This window comes from Psittacula echo (genome assembly GCF_963264785.1).
Source record: "Psittacula echo genome assembly, chromosome: Z".
Taxonomy (NCBI): domain Eukaryota; kingdom Metazoa; phylum Chordata; class Aves; order Psittaciformes; family Psittacidae; genus Psittacula; species Psittacula echo.
In genome coordinates, this window is record NC_137742.1 from 28,307,590 (window position 1) to 28,328,542 (window position 20,953).

The 20,953-nt window shown below is 40.8% G+C and overlaps 1 protein-coding gene across 1 annotated transcript in view; it reads right to left on the reverse strand.

Annotated features, from left to right (window-relative positions):
- The window catches only part of ARHGEF28 (Rho guanine nucleotide exchange factor 28), a gene marked incomplete at both ends in the record, with an annotated part of 116,740 nt that overhangs the window by 18,596 nt on the left and 77,191 nt on the right, over window positions 1-20,953 (reverse strand). Inside the window, 18 exon segments of the mRNA XM_080638411.1 lie at window positions 1,066-1,545; window positions 3,283-3,330; window positions 3,417-3,455; window positions 6,835-6,902; window positions 7,618-7,746; window positions 10,792-10,974; window positions 11,842-11,936; window positions 12,610-12,788; window positions 13,489-13,565; window positions 14,254-14,508; window positions 15,364-15,481; window positions 15,870-15,992; window positions 16,925-17,175; window positions 17,642-17,782; window positions 18,653-18,774; window positions 18,946-19,093; window positions 19,665-19,716; window positions 20,815-20,870. Of these exon segments, the coding sequence (XP_080494537.1) occupies window positions 1,066-1,545; window positions 3,283-3,330; window positions 3,417-3,455; window positions 6,835-6,902; window positions 7,618-7,746; window positions 10,792-10,974; window positions 11,842-11,936; window positions 12,610-12,788; window positions 13,489-13,565; window positions 14,254-14,508; window positions 15,364-15,481; window positions 15,870-15,992; window positions 16,925-17,175; window positions 17,642-17,782; window positions 18,653-18,774; window positions 18,946-19,093; window positions 19,665-19,716; window positions 20,815-20,870 (2,564 nt within the window).

Consider the following 20,953-nt stretch of genomic DNA (forward strand, 5'->3'; position numbering starts at 1 on the left):
ATGCCTCAAGCATTACCGTAATTTAGGTTTCATATAAGAGATGGAGACACTATGTATCCTGAAAACATAGAGGCAAAACATAACAAAACACAGAATATAACACCTGTAATTTCCACCTCCTCAATACCCATCAGTCTAAGTTTGACTTCTATAGGGCACTCCTCTTAAAATCACAGAATGGTTGAGACTGGAAGGGATTTCTGAAGGCTATCTGGCCCAATCTCTCTGCTCAAGCAGGGCCACACAGATGGCTTTTGAGTATGTCCAATGATGAAGACTCCACACCCTCTCTGGCTAACCTGCACCTGTGCTTGGTCACCTTCATAGGAAAGTAAGTGTTCCCTGGTGTTTAGACTTCCTCTACTTTAGTCTGTGCTCATTGCCTCTAGTCTTGTCACTGGGTGCCACTGAAAAGAGACTGGCTCCATCTTCTTTACACCCTCCATTTAGGTATTTATACACATTAATAAGAATACCCATAAGCTTTTTTTCCTCTAGGCTGAACAGTGTCAGAGTGAGAACAGTCTCACAAGAGAGATGCCCAGTCTTTCAAACAAATTTGTGGCCCTTCACCCATCCACCTCCCTCCAATCCCCCCCCCTATCGCTTACACCATAGCTCTATGTCTCTCTTGTACTGGGGAGCCAGAACTAGACACAGTACCCAGGTGTGGCCAAAGGGGAAGGATCACCTTCCTTGAGCTACTAGGAATACTTTGCCAGAAGACAACTAGCCTACTTCACAGCCAGGGCACATTGTTGTTTTATATTCAACTTAGTGTCCACCAGGACCCACAAGTCCTGCAAAGCTGCTTTCCAGCTGGATGCCCATCTCAGTATATATTGAGGCATGGGGTTGTTCTTTCCCAGGGACAGGACTTTGCACTTCCCCTGGTAAAACTTCATGAGGTTCAAACAAAGCCCTTGGATATGCCTGAACCTCAGCTTTGCACATGCTCCTTCATTACATTACCAACCAACAAAACCCAGACATACTAGTCTATTCATCAAGAAAAGTCTCTCTAGGTCTGCAGTGGGGATGAAATTACAGCAGGGAACCACACACCTCATATCTCCCTGTGGATGACAACAGGCTACTTTGAGGACCGTGTTTCAAGTGCCAGAGGAGCTTCTTCTGCATGTTCATACTGTCTCTTTCTCTCTCCACCATTTTCTGGCCCTCCTGGAGCCTCTCCAAACTCTGCTGGTATTCCTGCAGCTGCAGCGCCAGCCCCTGTCGGCTCCTGTGCAGCAGCTCTTCCTGGCACCTGCACTCCCTCTCCCGCTCTTTCAGCCGGTCTTCCCTTGCCTCCTGCTCCCGCTGCCGCTGGTCACATTCTCGCAGCCACCGCTGCTGCTCCTGCTGGAACTGCTGCTTCAGTTTGTGTATGTTGGCCAGCTCCACCCTTTGTTTCTCCAGATTCCGGTATTTCTCTTGCTCCAGGAGGAGGTTTAGCCGAGAACCATGGCCTCGACCAGCCTTCTCGTTCTCCTGCAGGAGTAACCTGTGGAGCTCTCTGTGGCTGTCTTGGATAGCTAATGCTGCCTAGACACCACAACAAAATCAGACACAAATGTTTAAACATTAACATTAATCCATTTCTGTATTTTTATGTAGCAGCATTATGTAAAAATGCTTCAACCTCCCATAATATCAGCGCTTAATGCTTTTTGGGATATTATTCCTCATGGAAGTAGGGTAAAATCTGCGTTCACGCCTTTACTAAGAGATGCTTCTAAAAGCACTCAAACATTTCAAGCACTTCTAACACAGCTTCTGGTTTACACTTAAGTGTTATTATATATGTTTACGTTATAGCTGTGCATGTGCACTTCACTTACAGCTGGGGTCCTGTTCTGTCAGAAGATGTTAAAACACATAGGAAAAATTATTTTTCATGGTTGAAGATGGCATTAAGGCACAGGGAATGCTACACTCACCACAGTATTCCTAACACAGATGTGGCTTATACAGTCAAAACTGTACTGTTTCCAGTACAGCTCGCTCCAACCCTAAGGCTTTCCTTGCTAAGGTGCAACAGCACCGTCCTACTAACATCAGTCCTACAAGCACCCGCCAATATAGTCATGTCATCAGAACCATACTGCTACCTGCGCCTGACCCAGGTATCTGTGCTGGCAGAAATCTTCAGTATAGTAATGATTTCAGTTTTCATGTTTCAATAGTTTACTTTATAACCGAGAGCGCTATATTCCATCCTTAACAAGGATGTTGTGACATTGTTTGCATTAAAGATCGTGACATCTTTCAATAACCCAAAAATAAATAGCTGGGATTAAGAAAAAAGAAAAGCAAGAAAGCCCTAGATCTGCTGAGGCACTTATTGCACAGCCTATCTTCATGAGCTGACATGGGAATTTACTTCAGCACACATTCCCAGAGAATTCCCACAGCCCCGTTACCCCATACCATCCACCCCAGAGTTTTTAACTTAATGCAATGTGCAATTCCCACTTTTCTTGGCTCTCCCTCCAGTATTTAGTCGGTTCCAGTGATTTATAAACAGGACAAGGTTAATTCATGGTCTGAACAAGTAAGACATGATCCCAAGCCTTATTTTACTGCCCCTCTGGTGTTCAGCTATTCGTTTTTCAATTAAAAAAAAAAATTGCCTAAATTGCAAGCTTTTTATTTTGTTATCGCTTTGCCTCCATCTCTTTAACTTCTAAGACAAAGGTTTCCAGGATTATTATAAACTATGCCAATGTTAAGGGGGTCTAAAAATTAAACATACTCAGATGAAATAGTTAAAAACTGCACCTAAATAAGAAAAAATAAGTCAAACTTGGCATGAAAGAGGCAAAAATGTGAAACTAAGACCGTATAGAATATACACAATAATTGAGATTGAAATATCTCAAATGGGTTGAGTTTGCTACCTCAGTGGCAGACGCCCTGTTTACCAGTAGCCAGCATATTATTCAGAAAAAAATACTAAAATTTTTCAGTATTTTGAACTATAATTTCAGAAATCTGTACATGAAATTACATCAGTTCAGCTAGACCTATCATTACTTTCCCCCTAAATTTTCTGACTGTACACACATCTTCTTGGGGGTAGCTTGATCTCCAAGCAAGTATTATTCAATTCTTGAAAGAAAACTCCCACTGATACAGAATAAAATATATTGTATGACAACTTATTCAACAGTTGCTAGAGGTAAGTATACACTGACATAATACCTAAAAGTAGGCCAACAAACCTTAAGATGTAAATTATTAAGACTAATTACTCTACAAAGTTAGCAGTGTAGTAGTTACCTGCATGCTGTACAAGAGACGGGTTAAGTTCTGGATTGCTTGTACAATCTAGAAAATAAAGGAGAATTTTCAAAGGTTTGACTACTGTAAATTAAATAGTTACTACATTCTGTCTGGGGTTTAAATAAACTCACCTCTGTCCCTTTAGATCCTGGGAAACTCATACTTCCTCCCTAAAATAAACACAAGTTGCTTTATAAAGTAGTTTTTAACTTTAGAATTGTATCATCTAGGTATTTCTTTTAAACTAGTGGAGACATTCATATCACTAATATATGCAGTGCTGAGTCAAATGTTTTTGTGGGAATGTGAAAAAAGACAGAAGCAATAACCTACAATGAATAATAATTCATCAACATTGGAGTTTCCGTGGAAATCACTAGGGATTCTAAGCACAACTGTAAAAACAAACATATTTCATCCACAATTTTAATCCTCTTGTGACTAATGCTATGCAGAAAAGACATTTCCATTCATTCTTTGTTTACCTGACAGTTTTGAAATACAGTAACCAGATTTCTGTGTACAGCACAGTGGGTTTAGATTACTTATAGTAAGATGAAACAGAACAAGACTCTTCAAAAACAGATATATTAATGTAGCAAGAAGCTAGCAGAAGTCACATTAGGGTACTACGGCGAATGCCTCAGATGTGCTGTGAGGTGCTGAGCAAAGGCTGTGTGCCAAATACACTCTGCAAAACACACCAGCGTGGTTACTGTTGTTCACTGCAGCAAGGCTCAGACATTTCACTCTTTCCACCTTGCACCCCTTTCCAAAGAAGCTAAGTTTATGGGGTGAAGCCACCCATAATCCCTGCAGCATGAAAAACAGCTCCTCTGAGAAAAATAGAGTGAAACAGTGGAGAAATAAACCACAATTCCTTCTGAGGCCACACTGAAAGACTTCCTGTACGATTTTTCACTCTTTTTTTTCAGTGGAGCAGAGGAGGGTTTGGGGAATATCTGCGCTCTCAATCTGATTCTCTTAAATTCTCTACTGAGTCTCATTTTCCACCACAGAGAGCACAGCAGCTGCTCCATTTAGCTGTGATAACTGAAAATGAAGATGAAAAAGACCAGGCCCCAAAACACAGCTCAACGCAGACAAGCTAAGGGGAAAGTGAGCACCAGCTGCAGCATTTCCTCCCCTCCTCTGCTCTCTTGCTCTCTCTCATTATCTCCCTTCAGTATTTCTCTCCATTCCCTCTCTGCATCTTCACCCTCTCCTCTCCTCACTGCACCTTTGAGACACACAACTGCTCAACTCTGCTGTGAGCAGCAGAGGACTTTGCGTGGATACCTCTGTAGAGCACAAGGACTGACACAAGACAGCTCCACTTCTTTTGCTGGGCGGCCAAGATGAGCAGTGGGCAAGGAGGAAGAGCAGGGCCAAGAGAGAGAGTGAGGGAAAAGGTATGTTGGCAGGGTGAGGAATTGTACAAAGCATAGTTCACATGCTGAACAAGAGTGAGTTTTCTTTCAGTTTTTGAAGCCTTTTTTAAATTTAACACAGGAGGTGTACATGGGGATTGAAGGCTTAAGCTGGCTTTGGCATGAGTCCAGTGAGTGCAATAAGCCCAAGCAGGTTTAGTCACACTAGCCAGGGTAACTGCCGCTGCACTGATACAGCTTCAGCACAAGCCTCAGCTACGTCCAAGCCAACATATTCATCTGTTTAACCTGTCCTGTGGGTCGCTGCCACCGCCGCATTGTGGTTCAAAGTGATGAGCAGCACCAGAGATGAGGACGGTCAGATCCCAGGGCAGACTACATGCACAGTGCCTCAGCCAATCCCCTAGAGGTGCGATTACAAGGCAGGAGCAGGGAGAATGAGATGAGTACCACCTCTCACAGCTGCCCATTTGGTACCCTATGTGCTGCACAAAGCTCTCCCTTCTGATCAGCATGTAACCTCCTAACCCCCGAGCTGGAGACTACCGCTCAGGGTTTCACAGCCTAGCTGGCCCGAGCCCGGTGCTGCCGCCCCACAGCCCTAGGACTGCACACCCCGCGACCGAAAGCAGGCAGCACAACGTCCTCCGCCCTTGAAAGCCCTTTCCTTGCTTGTTTTGTTTGCTCGTTCTGCCACCTCCTGGTAAGCCTGATTCTAACACGATAAGATACGGACTTGAGCCTTGCCCAAATAATAGGGCAGACTATTATTTATATATTTATATTCACTTAGCGCGGGAGAGTTTGCTACAAGTCCCTCTAGTCCAGACGCAGCTCAAAGCTTCCAAGTTAAATGAGGTTGCTCTGGGCCTTTTCTAGGCAAATCTGGGAAACCTCCAAGGATAGAGACCACAATCTCTCTGGACAATCTGCTCCTGCTTCATCACCCTCATGGTCGTATTTCCTTTTTTCCCCCTTATATATGGTCAGAATTTCCCTTGCTGCAACTTGTAATCTTGGCAATATTTTCATGTGGAACATCTAATGGGCTAGGTTTGAGTCCCTGTATTCTCTACTAGGTTATTTTATTTCCCCTCACCTAGCTTCTGTGCTCCCTCACTTGGACATTCGCTTTCATCCCAGTTTTTCCACACACACTCTTCTTCCTACTCCCTTCTAAGACAGCAGCCTGGTAAGTAAGATGACCTAGAGCTGAACATCAGGCAAGGTTATAGGGAGGTCAGTGTATTATCAAGAGTCTTCCAGAAATAGCTAGGAAAAAAACAAATAAGGCTCCAGGCAGTCAAGCCCTCTTTCAGATCTGATGCAAAGACTGTATGCTAATACTAAGTATCCCCTTTTCTAGCAAACTTTGCTTTCCATTTCAAGTCATGTCTCTCCACTTTATTCCTTTTGTGGTCCTGCTTCTCCAACTAAGGACTCCACAGTTACAGTTCACTTTATTTACACACAGTAATTCATTCTACTCTTACTCCATCACTCTGCTGCTACATGAAATTTGTCATTCCTCATTTTGTCCAGAACTGACTTTAGATCCTCCTTTTTCCCCAGATTTACTTATGAGTTACAGGACTTCGAAAAAAGGGCTCTTTCTCTTCTGTTCTCTAATTGCTCCACTTTGTTTTAATTCAAAATTCTGAAGCAAGCTGGTGTAAACCAATCCTTATTCTCAGGACAAAGTTCCCCAGTGCATAAGTCTTGCTTGCATTAGCTGAGGTCTCTGTCATTGCAGGAGACTTTCATCATCTTGTGAATAGGAGGAGGGAGTAAAGGGCATGCTACTGTTAAGATCCATAGAGATGGATGTATTGAATGACAACAGCAGAGAACTAGGCTCTTAAGTGGCCCATACAAGTGGCATGGAAGAACTGTGGCTGTTACTACAACCACCAATTTGTAAGCCTGGCAGGAAAATTGTTCTGCATTTTGATTGTTTATGATTGCTTTTTTAAAAATTCATTATTAATTTCAGTGACCTGTATTAAATTGAATTACCTGAATTTGGGTGAAATGTGCCTATCCCATGCTTTGTGTTTTGGAACAGTCTTTAGATACCCCAGAAAAATGTGGACAGCATTTACACTCTCAGTGCTCAGAGTGCTATGTACAACACAGGAAGAAAAATCAGTTACAATACCTTATCCTCTAGATTGGCACCTGCCATTTCCTTCTCAACACTGAGATCAACTTCAGATGACTCTGCAACTGACAAATAAAGCCCCAATAAAATGCAAGAGAAAGGTATCAAAGCATATTCTAACTAGAGAGACAAAGGGCAAGCCTTTTTTACAGCTACTTGCAGGATGCTGAAAATAGAGATTTACATAATTTGGAGATATATAATGGTTTCTAAGCTGGGAAAATACGAATTTGGGAGCCAAGATGGCACAGGTAGGACAATTCAATTTTTCTACCTTAAAAACTAGTAGTGTTTCACTTATGAAAGTTCAGAGATAAGTATAGCTGTACCATGAAAAATGCTCTGCAGCAATAGTTTTTACAGGACTTCATTTGTATTCTTGTTACAAGAAATTCATGCTGGCTTTTACAACTGAAATTACTGGAATATCAGTACCAATTTTCAGGCCTTCTGGCAAAAATGAGCTGACTTGAGAAAAGGCCTATACTGCAATATAGATTTGCTTTGGAGTTGAGTAATAGGAAATAAGTAATAAGAAAGCATATGGAGATTTGCAAATCTCTGTCAATATTGCTGAATGCAGGCATGTGCAGTGGATGCAAACCATTTGTTTACTTAAACGAAGTTACTTGACAATTTAGTTGCCTTTGCCCAAAGACAACTTTTATTACATTATTTTCTATTGATTCTGCCACAGATTGAGAAAGCTTTCCAAAAACCCCAATCCAGTATCCGTTATTTTAGCACTCTAAATATGTAAAAGCCTCAAATTTTACTCACCAGTAGGAACAGATTCCAAGATTTCATCAGCACTAAGCCTGTGCCTCACACTTAACTCCTCAATACTTTCTTCTGGTGATCTGTCTGTTTCACTCCCTTGTAATGTTACAGCAACATGCAGACTTTCAACTAGAGAGGAAAATACACAGAATTACAAACACACATTAAATGTTCCTTAATGTATAAACCAATGACACCAGATCATAATTTAGCCTGGAAGGGACTTTCAGAGGTAATGTAGTCCAATGCCCTACTCAAAGCTGGTCGAACTAAATTGGGTTGCTCAGAGCTTTGCACAGACAAGCTTCTAACATCTCCAAACATGGAAACTTCACAGCCTCTCTGGGCAACCTTTTCAGGTTTTTGACCCTCATGGTATACAATTTTTCCTTTCATTTACTGGAATTGTGTGTGTTCTAACTTGTGCCTCTTGCCTCTCGTCCTATCACCATGTGCCTCCACAAAAAAATCTGGCTTCTCTGAATCCTCCTATTAGGCAGCTGAGGACAGCAGTGAGAGCCTATCAAGCCTTTTGCTCTCAACACGGAACAGACCAACTGTCTCAGCCTTTCCACAGAGGTCATGTTCTCCAGTCATCTGGAGTGAAGTCATCTCAGTGCCCTTCACTGGATTTGCTCCAGTTTGTCAATGCCTTCCTTCCATTGGGACCCAGCACCAATCACGGCACTCCAGACAGGACTCACCAGGAGTGAATAAAGGAAGTATCACCTCCCTCACCACCTGCTGGCACCTCTCCTCCTAATGCCTGGGGGGCAGTTGGCCTTCTTTGCCATAAGCTCACATTGCTGCCTCACAGTCAATCTGTTGTCAAGTAGGACTCCCAGGTCCACTTCTGCAAAGCTATTTTATGTCTAGCCAATGTCAAGCCTGTACCAACACATGAGGTTATCCCACCTCAGATGCAGGAATTTCCACTTGTCTTTGTCAGACTTCTAGGGCTTTCTCTTAGCCCTCTTCCCCAATCTGTAGAGGTCTCTCCAGCACACTGCTCACTTCATTTGCATTTTGCATTTCTTTGCATTTGCCAAGAGTGTATTCAATCCCTTAGTTAACTTTATTAATAGATACACTGAACAGTATTGATCTCAGGAGCCACCCAAATGGGAACCATAGAACAGTTAGGGTTGGAAAGTACCTTAAGATCATCTAGTTCCAATCCCCCTGCCACGGGCAGGGACACCCCACACTAAACCATGTCACCCAAGGTTCTGTCCAATCTCGCCTTGAACACCGCCAGGGATGGAGCATTCACAACCTCCCTGGGCAACCCATTCCAGTGCCTCACCACCCTAACAGTAAAGAACTTCTTCCTTGTATCTAATCTAAACTTCCCCTGTTTAAGTTTGAACCCGTTACCCCTTGTCCTGTCACTACAGTTCCTAATGAAAAATCCATCCCCAGCATCCCCATAGCCTCCTTTCAGATACTGGAAGGCTGCTATGAGGTCTCCACACAGCCTTCTCTTCTCCAGGCTATTCCTGGAGATTATTAGGGAACTTATCAGGAGTTATTAGGAGTTACTAGGGAATTCCCTAATAACATGTTGCCAGCTGGACATCCTATCACTGCTCACAATCCTACTAGCCCAGCAGTCTAGCCCTATTTTCCACCCAGTTATGCAGTCCACATCCCACTAATTCAGCTGTAAAGATACCACAGCCAGTGCACACTGGTGAAGTTGCATGTTGTTTACCTTGCAAATGTCAAAGTAAACAACACGCGCTGATCTCCTCTCATAACAAGACCAGTCAGGTTCCCAGACACAATTTGTCCTTGATGAATTCATGCTGGCTGCTCCCGGTCACTTCCTTCATGGTCTTTGAAATGGCTTCCAGGACGATTTGTTCTATTACTGTCTCAGAGATAGCTGTGAGGCTAACTATTTTGTTATTCCCTATATATTCCCTTTTGAAGAGGGGTGTGATGCTTGCCTTCTTCAAGTCATCACAAACCTCATCACTGTGACCTGTCAAAGATGACAGAAAGCAGCCTCACAATGACATTGGCTAGGTCCCTGAGCAGCCTTTCATTTATCCTGTCTCATCTCATGGATCTGTGTATATCCAATTGGCTTAAGCATTCCCTAATTCTATCCTTCCCTACTGTGGGCAATGTCTTATTCCTACAGAGTCTGCTATTACCTCAGGCACTTAGAATTTCTTTTCTGGAAAATGATCCCCTCAAATTGCCTCTATTGTAAGCAATCCAAGACATCATCAACATTAGCATGACAGAAAGTGAAAATTAGAAGTGGGAAGATCAGGTGTGTAAGTATAGGCTGCCATTTTAGCCAACATACTATTGCCAAGTTTTATCAATTTTATCAATAAAATGCTCTCTAACTTTAGAATGATGAACAACTTCACTGCTTTATTGGTTGAAATGTTATTAGCCCACAGATCTCAATTTAGGTGATAGCTCCTGAAATCTTACAGTCCTTCTCAAAAGCATAGGTCCCATGCTGGATACAGCTTAGTTTACCGGGATTATTTTCAGCTGAGCTTAGTTAAACTTCCAATTAGGTAAGGTACTCACAAATACCATTCCCTTCCTTCCTTTGGAGGACAGCCCTGTAGGTAGCATAAGGCTATCATCTGTTAGTATGCAGGAAAAACATAGCTCCTACAGCAATTCTGGCAAGTGTTTCTCTGCAGATCTGCCCAGATGATACCATCACATAATGATTTCAGGATGAAGGGACCATAAAGAAATCATCTAGTTCCAATCCCCTGCCATGGGCAGGGACACATCATCTGCAGTTTGGTGTGTATATGCCCTGCATGATTCTGATCTATCATTAAAATCCTCCAAAGTAAGTGAAGGTGAGGAACCACATGCAATATCATACTGTGTTCTGCATCACAGGGCTGTATTGCAAGGATAGCTAAGGAAACAATCATCAGGTGCAACCTGTCCCTGCCTACTTATATGTGTGTTTATGCACTAAACATACCTCTTATATTACAATCTGGCAAGTACCATCTCATGCATCTGACAAATATACACCTCTTCAATGCCATTTGCAAGTTTTGACACTGCCAGTTCTTCAGACTTGACAGAATAGCAGCACAAGCCAATATGGCTGTACTTTGGTACCCTGAATTATTTCCCCATCTGAAGAGCCACCAGCTTACTCTCCCCATGCAAACTCACCTTCTTTGAGTGCTGCTGCCAGCAATGCAGAAGCCTGTGGAGTTTCTCCAGAATCAGGTTTGATAAGGAGGTAAGGTTCCACATGAACATCCTCAAACCCACTCATATTTACCAGTTCTGCATGGATATGCAACTTCTTTTCCAAACAACTAAAGATCTGCTGGTCCTGGTTACTCAGTGATTCTGTCAATCAAAATCGAACACCATATTAATATTTTTTATCATGCAGGCAAAGCACGTTCCAAATTCACTCTTCTAATCCTTATGGCATAACACAGACATTGCTGACTCAAGCTAGGCCCTTTTTCAGTGGCCAGGAACCAAAATTCATTCCATAGTCTGTCCTTATGAAAGCTGGCAAAGACCCTGGCAGAGAGTTAGGCCAGTGCTCTACCCTGATGAATTGGTCTTGGCTGCATTCTGGGGCCTAACTACCTCCTGTGTACTCATAATGATCGATGCTGGAAAAGCTCTTCGCTCAGGCAGCTAGAAGATGCACTGATTCAGTACCTCAACATCAAAGAACACTTCTCAGCAGAAGATGCACTTTCCTGTGACTCTCTACAAGTAGGACATGGATGTTATTTCTCTAACCAATAGTAGGATAAAGATGTGGAATTTACATGTCGGGGAACCAAGGAAGCAGAATTTATCCCTATTAGCTACATTTTCAGATGAAAACAATATCAGCAAAGGATGAAATGCCATAAACAAGCACAAAGCCACACAATCACTGAAGATCTGAATATTTCCATGAACATGAAACTACCTGACCCTGATGCTAATCTGGGAAATCCACTGTTTATTCTGAAAGCATCCATTTTTCTTTTTCATACTTATGGTAAAGTGGCAAAAATAAGAAGCGTTTGGGGAAAAAAGTGGTTCTCTTTCAATAAACTCACATTATACCATCAGATCACCCCAGCTTCTTCCACTGTGGCTCTGCCTATCAAGCCACTCTGAACCCAACAGTCAGTATGGGAGCATGATTCATTTATCCTGAACTGTCAGGATGCAGGAGCTATCAGAGTGGCAGGAAAGGTACAACACCTTGACATTTCTGAATTCTGCATGCTTTGGCCTCAGCAATACGTCTGTCCTCATCAGATTCACTCATTTTTCCTTCTTCTTCTTCCTCTGGACAGCTTCAAACATGAAAGAAAAACAAAGGTGGATAAACCAAAATCTGCACATCATATATTCGTCTTCAGTATAGTGTTCTGTTCATAATAAACAGAACATAACGTCAGCACAAACTTTTGTTACAATCCAGAAGCATGCCATCTGTCTGCTTCCTTAAAAATCAGCAACTGACATAAACCAGACTGAAGGATTCCTTTTAATTCTGGTAAGGCTGCATCATGCAGCAAATAGGTGGTTGGCCCTCATGCAGGTTTGCTGTGCTAAGCATAAGCTTGGGCCCCATGAGGTGCAATGCTTTCCCTGCCATTTTTAAGGAACTGACACCAAGATAACAGGCATGATGGAGGATTTCCCCAAAATGGTTGTATGAACACCTGCAGGACTCTGGAAAGCACTCAGTGACAAAGGTGAAAGTGAGGAAATGGCTGGTAAGGACATCTAATGAGGAGTGGGAAGGGTCTGCTGATGCAGTGGGAAACCAGAAGTAACATGGGAAATTTGGCAGAAGCGACGGTGAGGTTTTGGGGTCTGTGAATCCTGAGCTCAGTGGAAATCCCAGCCTCACATGATGGATCCAGTGCAATGCAGAACAAAGAGCATGCTGCCACAAATATCCAACTGATCTCACATCTGTTTTGGACTGCCAGGGTGAAAAACAGAAGCCTTTTGCTCTACCTTTCTACTGCATCTTGAATATGCCTCATCCAGTTGTTACGTTCTTCTTTGGAATTGGTATGAACCTCATACATCTCAGGCCCTGCAGATGAAGCACTGATCAGAAACATCCCCCTTTCTTCATTGGCTACTTCTCTCACTATGAGTCTCTGGAGGGAAATAACAGAAGGCTTCTGGTCCTGGGGGAAACAGTCACAGCAAATAATAAATTACTTTCCTAGGAAACATCACACTTTTAAAAGAGCATGATTTTCTATTAATTGGACTAATTCTAATCCTGGTATAGTCAGACTACACATCTTCCCCAGGTATAAGAAGCTGCAAGCTTTAAGTGTTCAGGCATCTTTATAACTATTTTTTAATATATATTATAACATTTATGAACAAGTAAAGCACTGGGAATGTGATAAAAAGTAAATCCCAGAGGCTAAGCAATACTGAGGCACAGTATCCACATAACATTTTTATAATTTCGGAACTTCTCTGCATGACCTTTCCTACATTTTGTGTGTGCTTACTACTACATCTGCAGTTAGAATTATTCTTCTGGTTTGTTTTACAGAACCAGAAGTTAAAATTTGTTTTAGATACTTGAAAGAGCCTGCTTTACTTCAAGCCTTCATAATCAAATGAGGCATGACACTAAAAATATCATTCTGTAATTTGCATCCTTCTTCCTCAAAAAGTGATTTAATTTTGAAAATAAACTTAATTTTCCATATATTGATATATTACTGTTTTGAAAACATTAGCAGGGTTTAACCTATGAGTGGGAAAAAAGAAAAAAAGTTGAGAATAACCTATCAAAGGACTTAACTTTTGATAAATATATGAATAAATGTGCAATGTGTATATTCAAACATCTGGTAATATACTTACAACAGCTGCAAAGATGTATTTTTGATCTTTTTCTTGTAAGAACAGTAGGACATCTGTTAGAAGCAGAGCTAAGGTGTCTTAAAATGAGAAAAGGAAAAGAATGTTTTTAAAATTGAAAAGGAAAGTAACTGCTTATTATTTAAAGTTATTACAATTATAGTACAATTAGTACTATATATACAGCATACAATTAAAGTATATACAATTATATGGGCATATGGGCAGGGACTGGACTGAAAGCAGCCCTGAGAAGAAGGACTTGGGGTGTTGGTTGATGAGAAGCTCAACATGACCCAGCTCAACATGAGCCAGCTGCAGCGTGCGCTTGCAGGCCAGAAAGCCAACCATTTGCCAGGCTGCATCAAAAGCACCATGGACAGCAGGTCGAGGGATGTGACAGCACATGATTTTTCATGCATTGTTTTCAACAGCCAGTACTGTGAACAGTATTACTGTAGAAGTCAAAACTCTTATTTTATGGGATGAAACTGCAAACCAATGAAATAAAAGCAGGGGACAGAAAGAAGAAACACAGCTGATGGCTTTGTATGTGAACTCCTCCTGTTACACATATACAGTGGATTACCCAGAAACCATGGCAGCTTCTGCAACTACTCTTCTAGCAATTAATTGCATGTTTTCAATACTTCAGAAGTTTGTGTTTGCAGTACGTCATAATAAAGTATTTTCATTCTTAAACAAATCAGTCTTCATACATTATTTGTAAACAAAGAGTTAAAGGGGTTTATTGCTCAGATGGAATACCTTTAAAACGACCAGTTGCTGTCTTCCAGTACACTAAACCTTCATGAAGAAGTATCCTCTCTTTCCTCATCAAGTCTTGCTTCCTAAAAACATGGCCATTTTTAAGCTTGGTGTATGTTTTGTTTTCAGTTCTACTGAGAATTTCCAACAGTTTTTGCTTTTTCTCATACTCATTCACTTTCAAATCTACTTCTGCAATCACGTCCTTGATTAGACAAATGGCTTTGCATAGGTCTTTATGTTCTTCTGTCCCTTCTGTATGAAACAAAAAAACATGTTAGTGGTCAGGATATTCAAGATAAGATATCATTCCTTGATTTCTGTGAGCAATCAGCATGATACAAAGTTTAAATTGATAAATATGCCATTTTAAGTTGAACCTGGCAATCAATTTACTAGAAATATTAGAGGCATCTACCTTTGTTTGACTTGCTTATTAAAAGATGACATGTACCTCAGATGTACTCATAAGTCAAACCAGCATGTTGAATAGTTTCTGACATATTTATGAGCTGTTAGCATTTAAAAAATTTTACTTACTAAGTAAATCATATAATATATTGAGCCCTTGAAACAAGATTGGAAGCATAAAGGGGTTTGCATTTGGTTATACAACTTTCTCCAATGCTTTTTACTTCCCACTTAGGGGGCAATATCTGTAAGTTATTAGTATTTCTAAAATGCTCTACAAAATTCCAGAGGTCTTTCAAGCTTTGTTTGAAAAACTGGCGAGTCATTTACAAAACATTTACCTAGCCCTACTTACAAGAGACTCCACCAGAATTCTTTCCAAGAAGGTGCAGATGTATGCCTGAATTAGTTCACATCATCTAGTCAAGGTCTTCTCCTAAAACAAGTATTCTCTTCTAGATTTCTATGGCTTACTCAGCTGGAATGTTGAAAATCTTCACAGCCCAGCCTTGACAAAGACTACACACACCAGACACCAAGTTTAGGTGACATTTGCCTGAACAGGAGATATTTACCTTGCCCTTGTTCTCTACAGAGCAGTGAATTTCACCTTTTCGTTATATTGCAGCAGTGTATATTCCTTAAGTTAGAAATGTGCTAGGATTGCAGACATGAAGCAATGCTTTAGCTTTTATTCACCTTTTGAGTATTGCAATATCCTTTCAACCAGAACAGGGTATTTGGTGATTCGCTGGGTGACAAGCAAAATGCACTCAGGGATTCCTCGGCGTCGTGCCAACAGGTTACTATTTCTCAGCTGCAGATACAAATATATACCTTAAGTAGTAAAAGCTCATTAAACCACCAATTGACTAATAAGAAATATGATCTAAATGCATTAGAATAAACTAAAGCAAAATGCTTGGTTATCTGAACCATCCCCAAGGAACAGTTGCTGCCCTGAGGTATGAGGTGTACCGTAACAGGAACATGTGTGTAATGCACACTGGATGCCAAAGCTTTCTAAAATTTGAAAGAAAATGTAATTTATCGGCTCACTGGTTAAGGAGGAAAAACTTTCTCCATTTTTACTGGCCAATAAAAGTGAGTTACTGAATATTATTTCAATCCTAAATCTAAGTAAAAGCTACATGTCTTTTTCCTGAGCATTTTGTCAATAGTGATCCATTTCCACATAAACTTACTTTAATAAAATTCTGGAACTTCTTGTTTTGTTGCAACTCTTTGAAGAGATTAACGGCTTCTTTTTGATGGCTGCAAAATTCTCCATATATTTTCTTCATTTTAGTTGCATTTTCCTCCGAAAACTGAAGAAATCAGTAAGTGAATTATGCTCATTAGTGCACCTAACAGGAAAGTGTATACCTTCAATTCGTGTATTTTGTACAAATACGAACTTTTATGCTACTTGTTTCTCAGGTTCTCTGAATTTCACTAAAAGGGCTCACCACTAAAGAATAAACTGGTTTTAAGAGCAAGAGGAAGAACATAGGCTGGTAGAGCACAAGCAACTTCCCCTACAGTCTTGCCAATAACAGCTAGAACAATTATTGTAACGGTGCTTCCTTCACCTCTTTGCAATCACAATCCCTTTAGGCTTGTTTGCATTTGTCTGATCTCCACATAACTTCTAGACAAGATAATGGTTCAGATGCTTTATTTCAGTGGAGTGAAAATTGACTGACTGAGATGAAAAACCATACTCTCCTGACTGCAAGGAATGTGTGAAGTGCTAGAAGTGTGACCAGCAAGCAGATAGTCAGCTGTTCTACAGCCACCTATATAGGTCTATAGACCTAAAGACCACCCCTTTTCTAGTGAGCAGCAACTCCAGATGCCCTGTGCCAGATCGCTACAAGAAATGAAAGAGTAGTTTCTTCTCCAGTCAATTTTTCACACTTTTGCTCAGCTGTTAGTAAAGTGATTCCACTGCTTCAATTTTTGGAGTCCATGATAGGACTGCAGCGGCTTTCTACTGTGAACAGGACCAAGTTCATCAGTTTCCTTGTCCCTTGTACCACATAGGTAGAAGTTCATCCCAAGTTCATCACACTTACCTCTTATTAATGGTCTTCTCCCACTGCTATTTCAATAGCCTGTAACAATCTGGAGGGAACAGCCTTTGAATTTTATGAGGTAATCATAACTCTCTTCTTGCCCACAAAAGTTTTAAAGTAAATAAATCGATCAGTTTGGGAAACTTAAGTACATAAAGGATTAACAGAGCTGGTGATTCTACCTGCTGCACAAGGATGTCTCCAATTCTGCTGATGACAAAATTACGTTCACTCCCTGCCTCACATGATTCCTGCCGTCTCTCCTTCATCCTGCAAAAGAATTGCCTGTGCATCTCCAGTAGCTCATCTAAGCAGGGGAATATTCTGTTCACTGTGCTGTGATCCAGCTGCAGTTCTTTCTTCATCCCTTTCCTGAATATTTCAGACATAATGAACAGGGTATGGATGTGATGCACTTCAGTTTGCATCAGCTCTGCAGTAGGAGAGAAAACAGCATAGCATTATAACCACCTGAATATTTTGCACACCTAAGACAGACTTTAGCAACATTCAAACACACAGTTGAATTTTTTTCTGTGTGAGCCTCAAATCTAATAGGTTATGTAAGTAGGAAGACTTAGTTTATCTGGCTTTGGCATAGTTTTCTCAACTGTACCCCACTGAACAAGCTGGGGTTACAACTGCTTGAGCTGGGGATCAGATGAGGCCATTTCCAACCTCAACCATTCTGTGAACAGGGTAGACATGTCACTAGCAGTCAGTACTCTCAATTTCCTTAGCTCTAGGACACATCGTAATTTGTGACCAAAATGTTCTTTGAACCTTCTGATTATTCTGAGTTGAAGCATTCACTCTTCTGAGCATAAAACATGCAGGTTCCCTCTCTAGTTTCTAAGCCAAATTGCTTTTAAACCTACACGAAGCTTTGAAATACTGACCAAAAATGACATCCTGCCTCTTGATGACATCCTTTTCTTGCTTTCTACAGAACATTGGCTCCACAACAAGACTCCAGGATTCTGCCTCAAACTCTTGTGCATCTGTGCGGAGATCAGTCCACTGAGACAAATCCACATCATCTGTGACAAAACATATAATCTCATTAACACAGAGATGTACTCATACATCACAGCAACACATCACAGGGATGAACTTTAGACAAGGCTTTTGCAAACAGCTTCTGCAAACAGCAGCTTTACAACAGAGAAGCTTGCCAGATGTCAATATCACTATCAAAGTGTTGAAATGCAAATGTGACCAGGTAGTAGGAGAAAAAAACCCCACTGTTCTTTTCCCATATTAAATCCTTCTTATACTTCTTCTTTTAAAGAAATTTTTTGAAATTTAAAAATAAAATCTGACGTTTTTGTAAGGAGATGTCCAGTGAAAGATATCTGCACTATCCTTTGTGACTGAATGCCCTTCAGCTCTGGAATCCGGTCTCACACCTAGCTACAGAAAAAGCCTATATCAACTCACTTCACAAGGATATGCAGCCATTTTAGGAGGGCAGTTTACCAGTGGGAGGTAAGATTTTGGGGCCACTGGGGAAATACAGGTGATGTAGGTTTATGTTTTGCAATGTATACTGTCGACGGAGATGAATGGCTAAGTGCAGAAATATATCAGTCTTCTGGTTCTGCAAGGATGCCAAATACATTTATCCCTGTTATTTTAAAATGTTAACACCACACAAAAATATTCTAAAAGTCATCAAAGACTTAGTCACAAGGAAGAAAGGAAAATTTGTATTTTAGGACTAATGTGTCTGATTGTAACATTTTAATGAGGGACACAATTGTAATTGTAAAAAAATAGGAGTTCTTTCAGCAGATGAAGTTACTTCCTATATCTAATAAAGAGGTTTTCTATTCTGCACTTTCTAATACAGGTTATAAAATACAACATCTGTGCAATACAAAATACAACATCTGTGCAATACTTCTCACCTTCCATCATAAAAGGATCCATTGAAGAAACAGTCCCTAATGCTTGTAACATCTCTTCAGACCGTGACTTGGACCTCCAGGTGCTAGTCTCAGAGTCTTGTTCAGAAAATGGCATAGATCTTCTACAGCAGAAAAAAAAAAAAAAAAAAAAAAAAAAAAAATCCCATGTTTATTTAATAGTATCAGTTTTCCTAGAAATTTGATGTATTTAGCATAGAGGGACTGTTTAGCATAGGGGGACTATTTAGCATATGGGGACTGTTTAGCATAGTCCCCTAGCAGCTGCCCTTTACCTTTCAAAACTGGCACTGGGAACACTTTTGGACAAGAACTGGGACTGTTGTGAGGCTTCCCTCCTTCCAGCAGAGAGTCCGATAGGCATAGAGGAAGAAGAATGAGCTGAGAAGAGCACCGTTTGTGAAGTATCTCCAGGCAGGGAATCTGTGAGGCAAAGTGCAACACATTTTGATAAACAATGTAGAGTATGTCATCAATAGCATGTTTATACTGAGAAACACTACCTGGTGTTCATATTGACCCATACTGGGTGTAAAGAATGTCTGCTTGCCGTGGTACAAGAGCACGATAGTCTTCCACAGAATATAAAGATAAGCCTGTAGGCAAAGTGGAATAGCTCCAGCATGGATATTACTGAAAACAATCTCAAATCACACATGCTCTAACACTGCAACCTGAACATAGGAGACCCAAATATTTGTGCATCCAATGAATGATACACCCAAAAGCACAAGACAGAACCAACTATTTTTGATTTTCATTCTCACCAAAAACAAAACATAGCAAAACTCCCACTCATTTTAGTAGAAGATGAGTTATTTCAACAGTAATTTCTTTTAAAAATCCTACTGGTATGAGAGACACACACACTTTCTTACAGATATTGAAATGAAAATAGAGACACAAAAATGATGCAGGAAAGTTCCTGTTGTCGGTCCCAAGGTTTTTAACAAAGCTTAACTTAGAAGTGCTAAGTTTACATCTCCTAACTTACTTGTTACACCAGCAGAGGTTTTGCTTTTATTATGGTATCTCTCTTGGGATTTCTGAAAAAAAGGAGGACTTTGTGATACTGCAATGAAATCACAGCTGATAACACACTGAGTAGTCAAGTCAGTAACTCACTTCCATGTATCATCACACAAAAAGGCTTCAGAAAAGTAGTCTTAAATTATGGTCCTAATTTCTACTTATAAGTGATAAATGCAGGTTTAATAGTTAATGGTAGATAACAATACAATAGGCAAAGAAGAATTATAATATTTGTACTACAATACAAAACTGAATCTGTTTATTCGAAACAGAGGCGCTTGCCTCTGAGTTACAGCACCCTGTTTTCCCTACACAAATATTGCCTGCGAATGCTGCAAGTAAAGGAGTTGCCACTCGAGGCTTTATATTCATATAAGCTTGAAGCATAGGCATGGCACTACCTGAGGAATCCTGCTTATCAGAGGCAGAATCAATTCCCCCTTCAAACAGGACTTTTGCAAAACCCATAGCAAAAGCCTGTTGTGCTTAGGCATGTATTTCATTAGTGAAAGTTTTCTGCACCTCATTCGTGTTGAGGTAAGTCATGAGTAGTGGGGGTTCTTGTCTCCTCTTGATAAATAATCTATTCGCTGCAGTAATTAGAACTGCCACTTCAGCTGTCCTAATGCCCTAAAGTTGTCCAGAAATTTGTGCAAAATTATGATGTGACAGCTATAACCAAAATAGCAAAAACTCACCTGATTTATTCTAGGCTTGTTTAAGGCTTGTTTACGTTGAAGAGTCTGTACAGAAACATGTTCTCCCTGCAAGCTACCACCCACGCAAAACCTAGCTACACAAGGGTTTTGAGAAGCCTTTCTTTTTAACCCCTTTTGCATCCTTCCTGTCACACCACAATTTGAGCTTGCAACTCTTCAAAAACAGAAATGCCACTTTAAACTCTTTTTTGACCCTATTCTAAAAAGTGTTGTTCATGCACAGTGCTTGCTTTGTTTGCTCACACTAGATATCTTGACACCCTTACAGACTTTTGTGTACAGACACTGGATCTTGGCAGACTGTGTGCACTTTCTGTTTTTTCTTAATGATGTTTTCAGACCCCTTGGAAAGCAGATGTGCTCTAGTAAGAACAGTGTGGTGTAGGAGGTTACCTTGGTACACACAGGAGCACATTCCTTGCAGCTCTTATGCACAATCACGTTGCAATCTGAAAGAGAAGGCATATTTCAAACCTGGCATAAGGTCTCCAGCCTGCAGAAAATGCTACTCTGAGGCTTCACCTTTTTCCCT